At 42.3% G+C, this 16,159-nt stretch overlaps 1 protein-coding gene and 1 long non-coding RNA gene across 2 annotated transcripts in view; one reads left to right on the top strand and one right to left on the bottom strand.

Annotated features, from left to right (window-relative positions):
* SPON1 (spondin 1) overlaps positions 1-10,293 on the bottom strand; it is a 433,156-nt gene extending 422,863 nt beyond the window's left edge. The window contains exon 1 of the mRNA XM_042474844.1: positions 9,521-10,293. Within this exon, the coding sequence (XP_042330778.1) occupies positions 9,521-9,788 (268 nt within the window). The 5' untranslated portion in view covers positions 9,789-10,293. The remainder of the gene's footprint in view (positions 1-9,520) is intronic.
* On the top strand, positions 9,830-15,350 carry LOC121934399. The gene is made up of 3 exons (XR_006104617.1): positions 9,830-9,909; positions 14,234-14,367; positions 15,092-15,350. It is a non-coding gene; the product is annotated as an uncharacterized LOC121934399 (long non-coding RNA).
* The last annotated feature ends 809 nt before the right edge of the window (positions 15,351-16,159 follow it).

The following is a 16,159-nucleotide window of genomic DNA, read 5'->3' on the forward strand; positions in this document are numbered from 1 at the left end:
ACTACAGAAATAACCCAGTTTGACACCACTTCAACTGCCAGTGCTATGGAATTCTTGGATTTGTTGTTTGTTGTGCTACCAGAGCTCTCTGATAGAGAAGGCTAAATATCTCACAAAACTACCATTCTCAGAATTCCATAGCAATGAGCCATGGTAGTTAAAGTCGTGACAAATAGGATTATTTCTGTAGTGCAGATGCAGCCTTAGAGAAGCTATCCTAGCACATGGCCAGTCCTTAGGATAATGACCCCATGCCCCCCACTGGACTGTGTGGTTTTTGTATATTGTAATTACATTCATTGGAGTTGTCACACTTTTATTTCTTTGCTTTGCCACAGCCCCACACTCTCATTGGGGCGTTTCTATGCAGCAGCAATGATGCACATTTTCCACCTTGAGTCAGACTACCCTGGCTTCTTTTTGCTCTGGTTTTTAGCCCCAGAGCATGGCTTCAGTCAGGTTTCTAGCCGCTTTCAATACATGCATCATCTAAATGCCCTGCCTTCAAACTAGCTGGAAATCACTTTATTTTGCCCATCTGTTTCACCCCTTTGTCCTCCCGGATTGACTCTATTCATCTCTAATGCAGCCTTCCTCTTTACTGGGTCATTATAGGCTTTAATGAGTCACAGTGTCTCAACAATAGCCTCAGTTTAGTCATTTTGGATCCTAGAGAGTGCTTAGTCTTGCTTTGTCCTCAAAACCATTTATTTGTGTTTTTAGGAGTCCTGACACTGGCCTCTTGTCCTGAGTTTGGTTATTCATCAGCACAATCAAGTGTTCTGACAAACCCATTTCTTTTCTTTTAATAATCTGGTGATTGTTAGTAGCATTATTATGATGATTATTTTGAGGATGAGGGATGATTCCAAAACCTGAGCTGAAAAATAAAATTGCCAGTAAGTGGCACTTGTTAATAGGTGCAAAACTTTGTGCATAGAAAAGTTTCTTTAGTTGGACCATAATGCCTATGTGTTAAAATAAATGCATGAAAAGGTGTTATAACATACCTAGGGAAAATCTATATTTTTTTCTAGAGCTTGGAAAAGTTTTGTTCATAGGCCTACAAGCCCCATGAGCCGTAAAAAGTAGTGCTTGGAATGGTGTTTAAAACAGAGTTGGGTAAAGTTTTAGTTATTTGGTAGCAGATGCTTGACATCATCAGCTGAGGCTTCTACCTGTGACATTAACAGGGTCTGCCCTGTGACATCACTAAGTGTCATCCCTGGCATGCTTCTCACATTTATTTATTCATTCATTTTTTTATGGCACCCCTAGCAGGCAATGTTACACTGGTTAAAAAATCCTGCCTAATTTTGGCAATTTCTTCATCCTGTTGCTCTCCCTGCACTGTATCCCAGGACTTTCCTTTCCATCCCTCACGTTTCAGCAGAGGCCTTTGGAGGATTCCTGGGACTGGAAATACTGGGAAGGTGGGGGTATTCATTTGACCAAGCACTGCAGCATTAGATACAGTACTGGATACAACCCATTATTATTAACTAAAGGCTAGCCCATTTGCTAGGGTTCCAAGATTCCAAGAAGGCTTCTGGAATTAGACACTATTAAAAATCTTTTTTAAAGGTATATTTATCTGTAGTGTAATTTGAAACTTGTGGGTCTCGTGGAAGGAAGGAAAAAAGTGAGGTGGGGATTAATTGCTTATCCAAAATGGAAATTAATTGCGCAAGCACTTCAACAGGGTCGAAACTGAGTGGCTGCCTAGTGTTGGAACTTCTGGAGTGCCCAGATATTGTGCTTACAAACACAGAAGTTGTGCTTACAAATACCTTGTGTAGCATACATCAAGCTCTCTGGGCCTCTTGATTTTTAATTATTTTAATCTGTGAGGCTGGCACACTGCAAGGTGAAGCACTGACCTCCAATGCCATAGTCATTTCCAAGAATAGTTCCCCGAGGTATTCTTAGAAAACAAAAATGACATGTAGCTGCAGCCCAGTAGTTTCATTTGAAGTACACTCACCCACCCAGAAAAACAAAATAAAAAAGGTCTATTGGAAAGTGGCAAGGAACGTCCTAAGAAACAGTCTGACAGAAATAAAGGTGGTTGCTTTTGTCTCTGGTGTGTGGCTAGCTGTGGGTATGTTTCACTTAGATTTTACCTATGCCTAGTTCACATCTCTTTTACCTTCTTTTTTGGTTGTGATATGTGTGTATGTGTGTGTGTGAGAGAGAGAGGGAGAGAGAGAAAGAGAGAGAGAGAGAGAGAGGTCATTTGTTGCTACTTTCATTCTCAAAGGAAACATCAAGTAATTTTAGAAACTTTCTTTCTGCTGTGAAAAGTTTTTTTAGAAAACTACTGTTTTCAGATTCTGACTTATTCTGCACAAAATTCACATGTGGGTCTTTCTGCAATCTCCCCACAGCACCTTTTGTGACTAAAACAGAATTATTTATTTGTTTGTTTTACAGAAAATGGCACTTCCTATGCAGAAATAGCTGTCTTTCGTGACTTACTCTGCACATGACTTCAATTATTGTTTTTGGATATAGGAAAGAGTGTATTTTCCACAGAAGATAATATTTTTGCACAGATGTTGTTTCTGCATATAAAATGCTATTTTCTGCATGAAAGTCCCACATGCAATTTTTTCTGCAGAATTGTGAATTGTCCCATCAGTCCAGAATTCTCCTTGTCAAGATTTCCAAACCCTCAAAAAAGCCATTTTTTTCAAATGTTTTAAAATATTATTTCCATCCCAACTCTCATTAATTTGCCTTTTGCAAACTGGATTTTGTGTATGCACGCATGTGGGCACATGCTTTAAGGGGGGGACCCACTAGATTTTGCAATTGGCCCCAGTCTTCAACTGTGCCTTCTATCTAGTTACTTAGCCAAATTATTTGTGATTAGGCATCGTTAATCTTCAGAATGTGTATTGGAGCCTACTTTTGCCTTGTATTTGGGCAACTTACATTTATTTTAACTTCATCACTCTTGCCTTTTGGGAAATGAGGGTTTTATGGTTAGCCATAAGTACCAAAGCAGCTGTTTGGTGGTTAGGTAAGTTCTCAGCCCATCCCACCCCACCCCACCCTGCTTGGGACAATTTTTGTGAAACTGCTTATACGTCAGGAATAAATTCTTCTACGTACGTACAGTTTATTAATGACAACCAAATACAGGTTATAGCCATCAAATTACAAAAATAATTAAAACTCTTTGAAACTTCCACAGTCAATTAGCTCTATAACATATAGAGCAATATGTTTACACTAAAATTAGAAAAAAATATTTCATACAAAAACATATCACAATTTTCCATAATCCATTCAAATTAATAGAATCTGTTTACTGCACATTCCCATGCAGGTCTTTATCCTCAAAGTCTTATCTAAGTTTTGCTGCTTTCATAGCAAATCTAGCAGTGTTGAACATAACAGACCTAATTGTATTAGCTAACAAGTAAGTGATTTTCTCCAAGTCATTTTAGTTAGCTATAAGTTCTAAACTTCTCTTCAGAAACTTATCTCTTGGGGTTTTATATATCCTACAATGTAGTATACAGTGTATGATGTCTTCAATATTCCCACTTTCACAAATGCTGCTCCTCAGGAATCTTTTTATATTTCCCTTCAATGTAATTGGTTTTCATTGCCTATAAAAGCCCTACGAAGAAGAGGTTGAGTTATTTCTGATGAATATTTTTACTCTCCAAAACATACTTTTAGAAAAGGGAAACTAGAAGAGAACTTTTAAGCTCTAATGACATTAATATCAGATATCTAGAACATGGCCACATAGCCCGAAAAACCCACAAAAAACTATGGATGCCAGCCATGAAAGCCTTCAACTTCACATTGCTCATAAACCCTTTCAAAATGTCAGAATTCCCTTAGCCTAAAATTAGGGCAATTCTGGACTAGCTGTTTTGCTTCCATCATACCCAATCACATCAATGTGGGAGCAGCTTCTCTGAAAGACCCCATAAAGCTAGGACTCTGCCTTCAATAATATAATCACGTGGCTGGGAACAATTACATAGAAGCTCATATGGCACACTCAGTTTGCCCCTCCATCAGTTCCTGTTCCCCATAATCTTTCTGCCTGTGGTAACTGCCTCATTGTGCCCTGGTGGTGCAGTGGTTAGAAGCCTGTACTGCAGCCACTCACTCACAAACTGCAAGGTTGTGAGTTCAATACCAGCCAGGGGGTCAAGCTCAACTCAGGCTTGCATCCTTCTGAGGTTGCTAAAATGAGCACCCAGCTTGTTGGGGGTAATTAGTTTACACATTGCAAATCACTTAGTGAGTGCTTAAGTGCACTGATAAGCAATATAGAAATGTACTTGCTATTGCTATTGTGCCTCCTGAGAACCATCTCATCAAACCATTATTCATAAAACAGTATCATGTATCATTCACATGACACCCACATAGGATCCAACAATGGAGATACAGCTCCCACAAGATTATGGCTAGGGTCATGAGAACCATCTCTAAATGTCTAAATGAAAGGGTGAAATGTAATTAACACTCTCCTTTTTCATTCTGAAGTTCCTCTTCATACTCACAGATCAGAACTCCCATAGTATTCTGCACCAATTTATATAACTAATTCTTCATCTTTACTTTTTAATTTGACAGCTCTATTTTAAAAAAGGACAAGAAAATAAGATGTGCCTTTAAAAAAGGAGCAAGGAATTGTTTATAGCATGTATGTATAATTTTGGTTAGTTTGCAGTCATATTTTTAATGCTTTGTCTCTATAATCATAAAATCAAAAATGTGTTTCCAAATGATTGCTTCAACATTTTAGCAGCTGGAGTGTTAAGAAGACACCCACTCTCATGAAGCCAACGAAGGAAATCTAAAGAAGGTGACAATTCTCTCACACTAAAAGAGAGAGAGAGAGGGAGAGAATGAGAGAGAAGGAACTGATTGTGTCTCTCTACTCTGGTTTCAGAAAGCAAGGGATAATGAACACCCAAGTCTTATGTTTGTTTATACAGATATAAGTTCAGTGGACTTTATTCCTAGGTAGATGTTCATGACAGAGAATGTCCTTGGAAATAGAGAGAAACAGACAAAGATGCTTACTTCCCACTCTTTAGCGAGGCACTAGACTTATTATTAGACCGAGTGGGGTGGCCAACCCAGAAAACCAAACTTGAGGAACATCATAAAAAGGCATATAACTTTCCCTTTTGGTCATGTTATGAAAAAGAGGATATGAAAAGGTAACAAATTGTTAGTTATTGAATATGTCATTATAATATGTTTACTGTTAATGTGTGGTAGGGGAGAAGCACTTATGGGATTTCCTGTCTTAAGTGCCAAAATAAGTCTAGTTTGTAGTGCCATATATTTTGACCTGAGTCAATGTATTGGAGGCAACTATTTGCTGCCTTACCTCAGGCAGGAAAATGTATTGGAACAACCCTGTTTCTTTGGAAATGCTGGAAATGCCTGAAAAAAAGATTAAAAGGTGATGTGCAATCTTTTAATATCTAAAGGGGTGTCAGTGACATGGAAAGGTGGGATGAACTTATTGCCTGCTGTGTTAAGAGGACAGGACCCAAACCAATAGATTCCAATTATAATAAAGATTATGATTAAACATTAGCAAGAACTCCCTGATGGTAAGAGCAGTCTGACAGGGGAACAGACTGCCTTGCAGAGTGGTAGATGCATTCTTCCCTGAAAGATTTTAAACAGCGGTCAGATGGCTATCTCTCAGGTGTGCTTTAGAGGTAGATTTCTGCATGGCAGGGGATTAGACTGGATGACTCTAGGTATTCCTCCAGGTCTATGATTTTTATGAAGTCTTTTAGGCATATCTCATCTCTCTTTCTGCTTCTGAACAATATAATCACTGCAGATATAGTCTGAGGGCATATGTGCACGACAGTTCTATACCAGTTTAAATGTCATGACTTCCCAGTAGAGCTCTGTGCAAATGCCATCTCAAATTTTTCTACCCTATTTACAAGTAAAAGAATTAGGAAAAATTTCAGCAGATTTTCCCCATGTGGGTAGGGGAAAAGATTCTCCCAACATTTTAGCAGTGGTGGGACTCACCATCAGTAATGGCCATAGCACAACCTCTTCCTTTCATAAAGGTTTGTGTTGCTGTAAGCAAAAAGGAGAATGTGGGAAATGCACCCTGGGTACCATTTTGTATCTTTCCATACCTAGCAACATTTCAGGACATGGTGGGGCTAGTAAGAATGGCAGGTATGGTTTAAAAAAAATAGTGGAGAATATTCTGAGAATGGTGGGGAATATTCTGAGAAAATCCTACAGAGTGGCCTTCCTTTTCTTGGGAGGATAAGAAAAAGAAACATCTCAGCAATGTTCTTGGAAAATGAAAAGAAATCCTACATGGCAGGGGGTTGGACTGGATTGCCCTTGTGGTTTCTTCCAGCTCTATGACTGTATGACATTTCAGCTCAGGTCTACTTTCCCCTTAATCTTGGAGAGTAAAGTATGGTAACATACTAAGAATTCTTTGTCAGAGATCCTACCCTCAAAGTGCCCTCAAAGAAGGAAATGACTGTTAAACTCATTTAACTCTAAAGTGTGGTCATAGTAACAACATTTGGAGAATATTGTCCTTGGATTTCTAAGCAGGAAGGAATCTTTATTCAGCTTCAGAATGTTTTCAGTTCAGAAGGTTCCAAGACCATCTCAGAAAACAGTTGGTTTATATTATTAACATTCCCAGGTTTGGTAATTGTTATAACCAGCATGCAACAGAATCCATGCGAAACCAGCTACTGCACATTCAACATCATGGATTAGTAATGCTTCCCCAATGAACACCAATGAAGAGAGGCAAAGTGTGGTCAACTCTTTCACACAAACAGATGCCTCATGATATCTGCCACCCAACAACTTGAAAAACAATCACTATGCTCTGGGAAAACAGGTTGTGCAAATGATCAGTTATGTCTCAAAAGAAATAGACTATGTGTAGATTCCTCTCTTTGTACAAGGGAAATATTAATCCTTTGCCAGTGGATCAAACCAGGCTGCTTACCCAAAGATAAGAGGCTGTCAGCTGGACAGAATGTAACCAAAAGTTTGTAGATGTGGACAGTAACTCACTTGTTTCCTGTAGCACCTTTGAGACTAACTGAAAGCATGGGCTGTCATACCGATTCTACAGACTAACATGGCTATATCTTTCAATTTCATTTGTTTCCTGTTCTGTTCCTTTGAATAAGAGCCCCAGATTCCCGTCTGTCAAGAGCTTACATATGAGAAAAAACGCATCAGGAAAAGACTATGCTACAAGATCTTCTTCTGTCCATCTTTGGCTCTTACACAGAATGTTTCTACTTTCCTGGCACTTTACAAGCAGCAAAACCTCAGTTTGTCCTTAATTAACCAGCTTTTCTTCTGACATAGATTTTGCAAAGATAAGATAGCTATTTTCTAAGGAGTCATATTTAAAAAAAAAAAAAAGGGGGGGGGGGGGAAGGAGCCTGGAAAAAAATCTGTTTTCAGACTTAGAAGTGATGTCATTTCATGTTGCAACAGAGAGACTTGTTAAACTCCTGTGGCAGTTAATAAAAATAAAACAAAGTGACAACATTAAGCTGCTGTAGGAAACATAAAGTTACAGTTAATTTTTTTTCACGCTCCTCCCATCCGCCTAAATTTTAGGAGGTTCTGGAATTATTTAGCTTTGAAAGTCACAAGCAATTCTAATGTGTGCTGGAGTTCTGATGTCACATTCTCTAATGAGCCAAGAAAAAAGGATCTGGAAACTTTTACCACTTGTAAATATGTGAAAATTACTATTTAATTGCATCTGATTGGCAAAAACATTGTACCCCCCCCAAACACACACACACCAGTCTGTCCTGGAACTTCATGCAAAAGGCTATTTTCTCCTCAAGTTCCAAGCAAGAACCTTCTTGGCAACTAAGTACAACTTTTCACAGGGCATGATTTTTAGCCCTCTTTTAAGAATATTTGCATCTGAGTGTAACTGCCAAGAAATCTAAGATGCAGCTGCTAAGCTGACCTGGCATAGTAAATGTTGCAAACTCAAGATTTAGCTATTCAACTGTTCCATTCATGCCCCCTCCCCTACACTTCTTCACTTTATTTCTTTTACTCTTTTCCTGCCCAGTCACAAAAGAACGAGGGATCCACAAGTGGTTAATTTCTTCTGTTGAAAATGTCCTTTCCGAAGAAAGAATTTTAGGCAAGAGTCTGTTCAAAACTCCCACTGAAATCTGAGTTCGTCTTGTGGGAGAATATAGCTGTTCTTTCACTTGCGGTCCAGCTTACATAAGGCTAGCAAGGAAAGTGCCATCTCTAACAGTTCCTTTCACCCAAGTTTGTGATAAGAGATTTGACACTTTCTGTCAAGGGCACATTCAGAGGGAGCTTATTTTTCCTCAGTATTTTTTTTTTAGATGAAAGATTTAATACCTAGAGAGGGATGTTAATTCGACTTGACCTGCAATTCAAACAAGGGGGAGGATTTGAAGGTATTCCACCTGTTTCAAGAGACAATCTGCGCTGGGTGGGTGGGGGAATGCCACTTTGCTCACCTTGCACAAGAAGAAAGGCAGGATATGAATGAATTAAACAAACCACCCACAGCATTATTTCTGTGCCATCTGCAGAGCTCCTTCGTTTTTGATCTGCTTTTACTTTCCTCCCTTCTTGAGCAGAGATGGATGGATGGATGGATGGATGGATGGATGGGAGAGCAGAGGAATTTGAAACAACATTCCTCACTCCCAGAAGGTGTTTTGTTTTGTTTTGTAGTGGTATGGCTTATCCTAAGTGTCTCTGGGCATGTGCTGAGTGTCTGACTGGTGCCACTGACAATTTCTTGCGTGAAAAAGGTGCTATAAATAAACATCCTCCTCATTATTACTATTAATATTGATATAGCTATCAATGTAAGGCAGTGGTTCTCAACCTTCCCTTAATACAATTCCTCAGGTTGTGGTGACTCCCAACCATAAAAATTGTCTCAGTTACTAAGACCATTGGAAATATGTGTTTTCCCATGGTCTTAGCCCAAAGGGGTGGCGACCCACAGGTTGGGAACTACAGATGTAAGTGGTCTGAGCACTGGACCAGGACACTGGGTTCGAATCCCGGCTCAGCCATAGAAACCTACTTGGGGTGACCTTTGGGAAGTCACACTCTCTCAGCCTCCACAGGGAAAGGCAATGGCAAACCTCCCCTCGGACGAAACCTGCCAAGAAAACTTCATAATAGGGTCTCAGTAAGTGAGGAACGACTTGAAGGCACACAACAACGGCTGCATCCACACTGGAGACATAACCCGGTTTAGTACCGCTTTAACTCTTTTTTCTGGCTCAAGGCTATGGAATTCTGGGAGTTGGAGTATGTTGTGGGGCTCCGCGCAGGGGGTCCTCCTTTCCCCCGAACATTTCTACATTTTGCGTTTTCCTGGAAGGATCCTCCATTTTTGCGACGTCTGGGACACAAGGCAACACAACCACACAACACACCCAGAAAGAGAGCGAGAGATCCCGATCCCGACCGGGCGTGGGAGGCTTACCCCTGTAGCTGCTGCCGGGCTTGTAGAGCTCCGGGTCCCCTTCGAGGCGGAGGCTGAACTCGTTGTAGCCCTCGCGGCGGGTGCCTTGGGCTCGCAGGATCCGGCTGCAGTAGCCCTCGGACTTGGCGGCGGCTCGCTCCAAGGTGTCGTCCGGGAAAGAGGCCGCCAGGGCCACCGCCGGGAAAGCCCAGCAGCAGCACCAGGCCGCCAGCCCCGCCAAGGAGCCCCCGGAGCCAGCCGGGACCCGGAGCCACCAGGAGAGCCCCATCCTCGGCCCCGACGCCTCCGCTGCCTCCTCCGCAGCAGGGACAAGTTTCAACCCCAACCCCCCTCAATGGGTTCTCTCTCTCTCCGGCTTGTTTCCCCCTTCCTCTGGCGGTGGCTTCAAGGTAGTAATAATAATAATCGGAGGAGGAGGAAGAGGGGGAAGGATCAGCCCAGGGACATGGCACAAGGCATGACTGGGGAAAGCCCGCCAACTCCCTCCTCCTCCTCCGCTGCTTTGGGAACTCGCAGCCCTCCAGTCAGCTGGGGAGCCCACCGAGGGGTGGGTGTCTCTCTCTGGGTGTGTTTCCCCCTCCTTCCCTCCCGCAGCCTGTAGTGGGGAGGAGGAGGGTTGTGAAAGTGAAAGAGAGAGAGAAAAGGGGAAGGAAGGAAGGAAGGAAGGAAGGAAGGAAGGAAGGAAGGAAGGACAGGCGGGGGCGCTTGGGAGAGATGCGAAGGGAAGAAGCCGGCAGCGGAGTGGGGCTGTGTTTCCAAGCGTCGCTGGGGTTTCCTCAGGCGAGCTCCAGCCTCGGGGCTCAGAGGGAGAGGAGAGCCAAGGGGGATGGCAAGGGGGGGGGGCAGAAGACACACACGTCTCTCTCTCTCTCTCTCTCTCTCTCTCTGTGTGTGTGTGTGTGTGTGTGTGTGTGTGTGTGTGTGTGTGTGTGTTCCCAGCCCCTGGCTCGAAGGGAAGCGCCTTGGAATGAATCCCCTGACATTCCCGTCGAGAAGTCTGTAGGCAACTCTGGCTGCGGAGGAAGAGGGGCAGCTGACAAGGGTCTGCCCCAAACTCTCATTTCTTCCACACACACACACAGACTGAAACACACTCCTCTCTGGGCAATTTATTCTCGCTGTGTGTCGTCGTCGTCGTCGTTGTGCGCCTTCAAGTTGTTTCCTACTTATGGCGAACCTGGCATGGGGTCTCCTGGGCAAGTTTCATGGCCATCCTTCAGAAGGGTTTCTCATGGCCGCCCATTGGCATTCTGACTTATGGCGACCCTAAAGTGAACCTGTCATGGGGTTTTCTAGACAAATTTCTTCAGAAAGGGTTTTGTCGTGGCCAGCCTTCAGAAGGGTTTGTCATTGCCACCCGTTGCCATTCTTATTTATGGCGACCCTGAGGTGAACCTGTCATGGGGTTTCCTAGGCAAGTTTCTTCCGGAGGGTTTGCCATGGCCCTCCTTTGAGGCGGAGTGTGACTTGGCCAAAGTCACCCAGTGGGTTTCCTGGCTGAGCCGGGATTCAAACCCTGGTCTCCAGAGTCCTAGTCCAACACTCAAACCACGATGCTATGCTGGCCCTCCCTCTGGGCGAAGAAAAAGGGGGAATTCCTCAGGAGGATCGATGAACAATGATGCAGAGAGAAAGCCCCAGACGTGAGACTCCCCGTTTGGAGACACAGACAGACAGACAGACAGACACACCCTTCGCGCGCGCTCCCTTGGCCTCGAGGTCCCCGCGTGGAAGTTTCTGAAGGAGCAACTTGAGCAGCATCGAGAGACGAAGCAGGGAGGCAGGGAGGGAGGAGATGCCCGGAGGCGAAAGGTGTGCAACTGAAACAGCAATCCGTGGATTGTGGATGCAGCCTGAGATTGTACAGTACTATATTCACCGCTTCTCTGGGTTACTTTCTAGGGCTTTTTGGAAATCATTTAAATGAGCTATAAAACAACAACAACCAAAGGTTTTATCACTGAATGCCACACACAGAGATTTTCCCAAATTTGAGGCACTAGTGCAAGATTTGATATGAAAACCAGCAGTTCTTGGAAACTAACATCCTGCAGCCCCCAAACCAATCTGGGGTAAGCAATTATCACAACCGGTGGAGAGGTGGCCAAATACAACTGGACTTGGCCTACAGTTGGGCAAGACTAAGGTAGCAGGTGCTTGGGGCAGTTGTGAGAGCCCCTCACCCATTCCTTCTACTCGCCCCCTTTGTAGTCCTGGATCCCCCAGAATAGTCAGATGCCCCTGTCAAAACTATTGGGGAAACACCATCATGTCCTTTTCATTTGGGTGGTGAAATGATTTGGCCTAGCCCTATAGCACCCCACTGTATGTACAGTTAGGATGGTAATACAGCCCCTTCCACCAAACCCACAGAAAACATGTTGACCATTTCATCCCCATTCTTTTAGTACACACACACAGGCAAAGTGGGGATTTAAGAGTATTAAAATGTGAGAGGAGCCAATCTGGTTCAGCATTCTGTTCACATAGTAGTCAACCAGTTGCCCCCAGGAAGCCCATAAGCTAAACACCAGTCTTGCAGATATTATACAGAGTCCCCTATTAACACATATACAGAGGGGTATGCTGTCACTGGGACTATATATTCATAAAGACTAGTAGCCAGAGAATGCCACATCTTCCATGAATTTGTTCAGTTCTTTTGTCTATATCGGTGACCATTACCCCTTCTTGGAGGAATGAATCCCACAGATTAAGTGCCTAGTTAGCATGTAGGATTTCAGCCCTAAAGGCTATCAGAGTGGCTTACAATTATTATTTTTAATTAGACAGTTCCCTGCTCTCAAGCTTACAATTTAAAAGGCACGACACAAAAGGAGAAGGGAATGGTGGCAGGAAAGGGATGAGGTCCAGTGGTTATTCTCTCCCTCTGAGGCCTGGACCAAGGCAGTTGGACTGGAGGGAGGGTTCTTCTTCTTCAGGCTAGCACTGATGGAGCTGGGCCTGCCTGGTCACTCCCTCTCAGGCCGGAAGGTGACAGATACAGCAATATCTGTTGATACAGCAAGGGTTCTTTTAAAGTTAACAATGCAGCAAACTTCTTGCAATAGTTTTAGTACAGTACTTCTGTGCCTTCAAGTCTCCAGTCAACCTATGGAGACCCCATTAATTTGACAGGTTTTTTTTAAGGCAAGTATTATTCAGTAGTAGTTGTTGCTGCATGCCTTCCAGTCATTTCCGATTTCTGGTAACCCTAAGGCAAAGGGTTTTCTTGGCAAGTTGCTTCAGAGGGGGTTTGTCACTGCCATCCTCTGAAGCTAGCTGAGCCTAAATCCCACCACTAGTGCCAATTTGGGTAGACCCAGTGAATTAGCAGAATTTGCATAACTGTTGATTAACCATTCAACACTTGATTCACATTAAATGATTCTATTAGTCTAGTGTGGCTGGAGATGTTAACTGGATTTAGGCCAAGGGAATTGTGTTATCTGACATTGTTTAAGTACATACTTCAATATATGTGTATGTGTTGTACAGTAAAGCACTAATGGCTGAGCAATGAACTAGAACTCATGAACTCATTTTTAAGAAATAGAGAACTCACACAGAATTTAGATCCAAGACAAAAATAATTTCAAAGCCATTTGCCTTGCATAACAAAACACATAATGGTTCAGAGTCGATGTGGTATTGTGGTTTGAGCAGAATTCATAAAAGATACTTTTTTGGATTACATGTTCCAGAATGTGGGATCTGGAGAGTTGTCAAAAAAAAAGTAACTTCTCCAAACTGAATTAACAAATTGGAACAGGCAGTTCCAGCCCAGGTTCTAGTCACCACTCAGATATAGCATTAGCTGCTTTTGGTCCAAATCTGCTTTTCAGCCTGACCTACCTCACAGTTTGACTGATAATAAACTGGGTGGAAGGAGAATCTTATGTGCAACCATAATCTTATGTGCAACCATAATTTGAGAATGAGGTAGGAGATAGATAAATACATAAATAAATAGTGTTGAGTTCTGCCTACAAAGAGATTACCCTGAGTCTTTGAAATAAAATAAAAGTTAATTGAAGCTACATCAAAGGTACAATCTTTCTATTAAGCTTTTTAAGAGAACCAGTGTGGTATAGTAGTTTGGGTATTGGACTGTGCCTCTGAAGACCAGGCTTTCAATCTCCACTCAGCCATGGAAGGCAAGTGGGTGGCCTTGGGCAAGCTGCACTCTTTCAGCCTCAAAGGAAGGCAATGGTAACTCTCCCCCCCCCTTCAAAGAAATCTTACCAAGAAAACCCTGTGATAGGCTCACTTTAGGGCCACCACAAGTCAGAAATGACTTAAAGGCACACAACAACAAAAAGTACAGTCCACCAATACACTTTTTTGCCTTTAAGGGTTATGTAGGAGAAAGAATTTCAAGATGCCTATCTCTTTCCATCAGAGGAACTAAAATAATGGGGGTGGGAATGAACCTGGTGGAATGTTCCATTCTATGCCTTTTTAACCGTATAGAGATGCCACCTCAGAGTCCGGTCTGGTAAACAAAGCTGTTTTCATGGAAGAGGATTTTTTGAGAGAGAACAAAGACAGATCAGTCCTGCTGTTGAAACTGAATAATGGTTTTTAGGAGTTAAAATGTACAGTGATTGAGCACAGTCATGCTAAATTTTCCAAAGCCCCACAGGGTTCACCTGTCAGATAAAGAAAAAGATTTATTTGAAAGGTTAGTGAGGTTAACTTTCTTAATTCTAGGCCTTTTGGTCAGGAAGAAAAATATACAGGAATGAACAAGGATGTGCCTGCATTCGCCAGTGGAATGCTTGGGAAGGATGCCATGGCCAGATGCTCAGAGATCTCCTGAATCTTTAAAAAAAATTGATAGAATGGTAAGTTTAGCCAATTTATTTAATTTTTTTTCCTTTCCAGTGTGCTATCATGATGGAAGAAGATGGAGCCCTATTTTCTTTTTTGGCAACCTTTAAAAATACAAAATGCTCTGAGAATCTGGCCCTGACAACCAGAGTTAATCCACTTTTACTGCCACAGCAACATCCTATGGGATCCTAGGATTTGGTAAGGGCCCAGTTTAGGTAGGGGCAGTTTTAAATTCTCAGCTAGAGAGTTCTGGTATCTCAGCAAACAACAGAATCCATAGGATGCATCCCTGACAGTCAGAGCAGAATCATAGTACTAGAACTATGTAATATGAAAGGGCCTAGTTTCCAACACAGTACCCTAAAACATACCACCCTAAATACATTTGAGTTCATCTAGCTTTGAAAGCTAAGCAGAGTCAGTCCTGTTCAGTGCAGAGAACACCAGGTAGAGCGAAGAAAGAATTCTGCCACCAGCTGCAAAGTACTGTTGCCAATCAGATTTGCCAGTAGATTGCTTTTCAACTAGCTGTTGAAAAATGACATAATTAGCTTATTTAGTTTTTATGGATAATCTAGTCAATGTTCTCAGAGACATTTGTGTTTCAGTGTTATTTTGCTGCTTTCCTCAGACTTGATTTGTGACTCCTTCTTTTCTTCCTCCTCCCCCTCCTCATCATCATCATGAAAGGCTTTTTTCTTTCAATGCTTTGCTTTTTTCCTTTTTCCCCACCAGTCTACCATAAATAACACTTTGGTATCTGATAAAGAGGATTCAGACCAGGAAAGGTTAGGAGCTCCAGAAGACAGCCTTCCACCTTGGCCTAGATGATCAAGAGCTGGCACAAGCAATGCAGACTATCTGGACAATGAAGCTTCACTTCAATCAGAGCAAGCAGATGCTGGAAAAAGACCTCTTTTCTTTGTACAGTATGACAATGGCAAGTTAGATATGAGCAGAGGTGTATCTAACACTTTGTGCACTGATTACCAGATGCCAGGCTGTTAGCCACCTGCTTGTCAAGCTTAGGCATCAAAAGAATATTTTTAAAAAATATATTTTTTAAAAAAAATTAATCAAGAAACCCTGCTGAAAAGAATTTTGGACTCAAAAGATTCTATGAAATTTTGGAATTATTCTACACAAAATCTACATGTTGGGTCTGTTTGTGCAGAAACAGCACTTTCTGCACAGGGAAAGTATTTTCAATGACAAAAATTAAATTTCTGCCCATAAATATGATTCCCTGTACAGAAAAAAAGCTGTTTCCTGGGGGGGGGGGAGATGCTAAATTTGTGGACTTACTCTACACAAAATTCACACACGGGTGATTTCCTGCATTTTCTACACAGGAAATGTTATCTTCTACAGAGAGAGAACTGTTTCCAACCACATGCAAATGTTGTACATAATAAGTTCCAAGTTACAGTCTTCGAAAACTCTGGTTTTCAAAGGCTTTTTAACACTGAGAGGAAAATTGCTAAATTAACTCATTGCTTCCTTTGAGAAGAAACTTAGTGAAAAATTACATCCCTAGTCAAGGTCAGGCCATTATAAATCTTCCAGCTGCAGAGGAGAAAAATTGTGGAAGACAGCAGATTGACAAACTTGCATGTGTATGACTTTCCTCAATTCCTCACCCCTTTGACCACCTATAAAGGTGTACAATATTTCTCTCTCTACTCCCTTGGCTTTGTTTTTCCCAACTGCCTGTTTCTTGTCAGCAACTTTAGAACTTTACTGCACTCTCCTTCTTCTGACTCTCCTGTGACTTCCTTGGCATTTGCTGCTCTAAGCACAAGG

This window comes from Sceloporus undulatus, chromosome 1, assembly GCF_019175285.1.
Source record: "Sceloporus undulatus isolate JIND9_A2432 ecotype Alabama chromosome 1, SceUnd_v1.1, whole genome shotgun sequence".
In the NCBI taxonomy this organism is placed as follows: Eukaryota; Metazoa; Chordata; class Lepidosauria; order Squamata; family Phrynosomatidae; genus Sceloporus; species Sceloporus undulatus.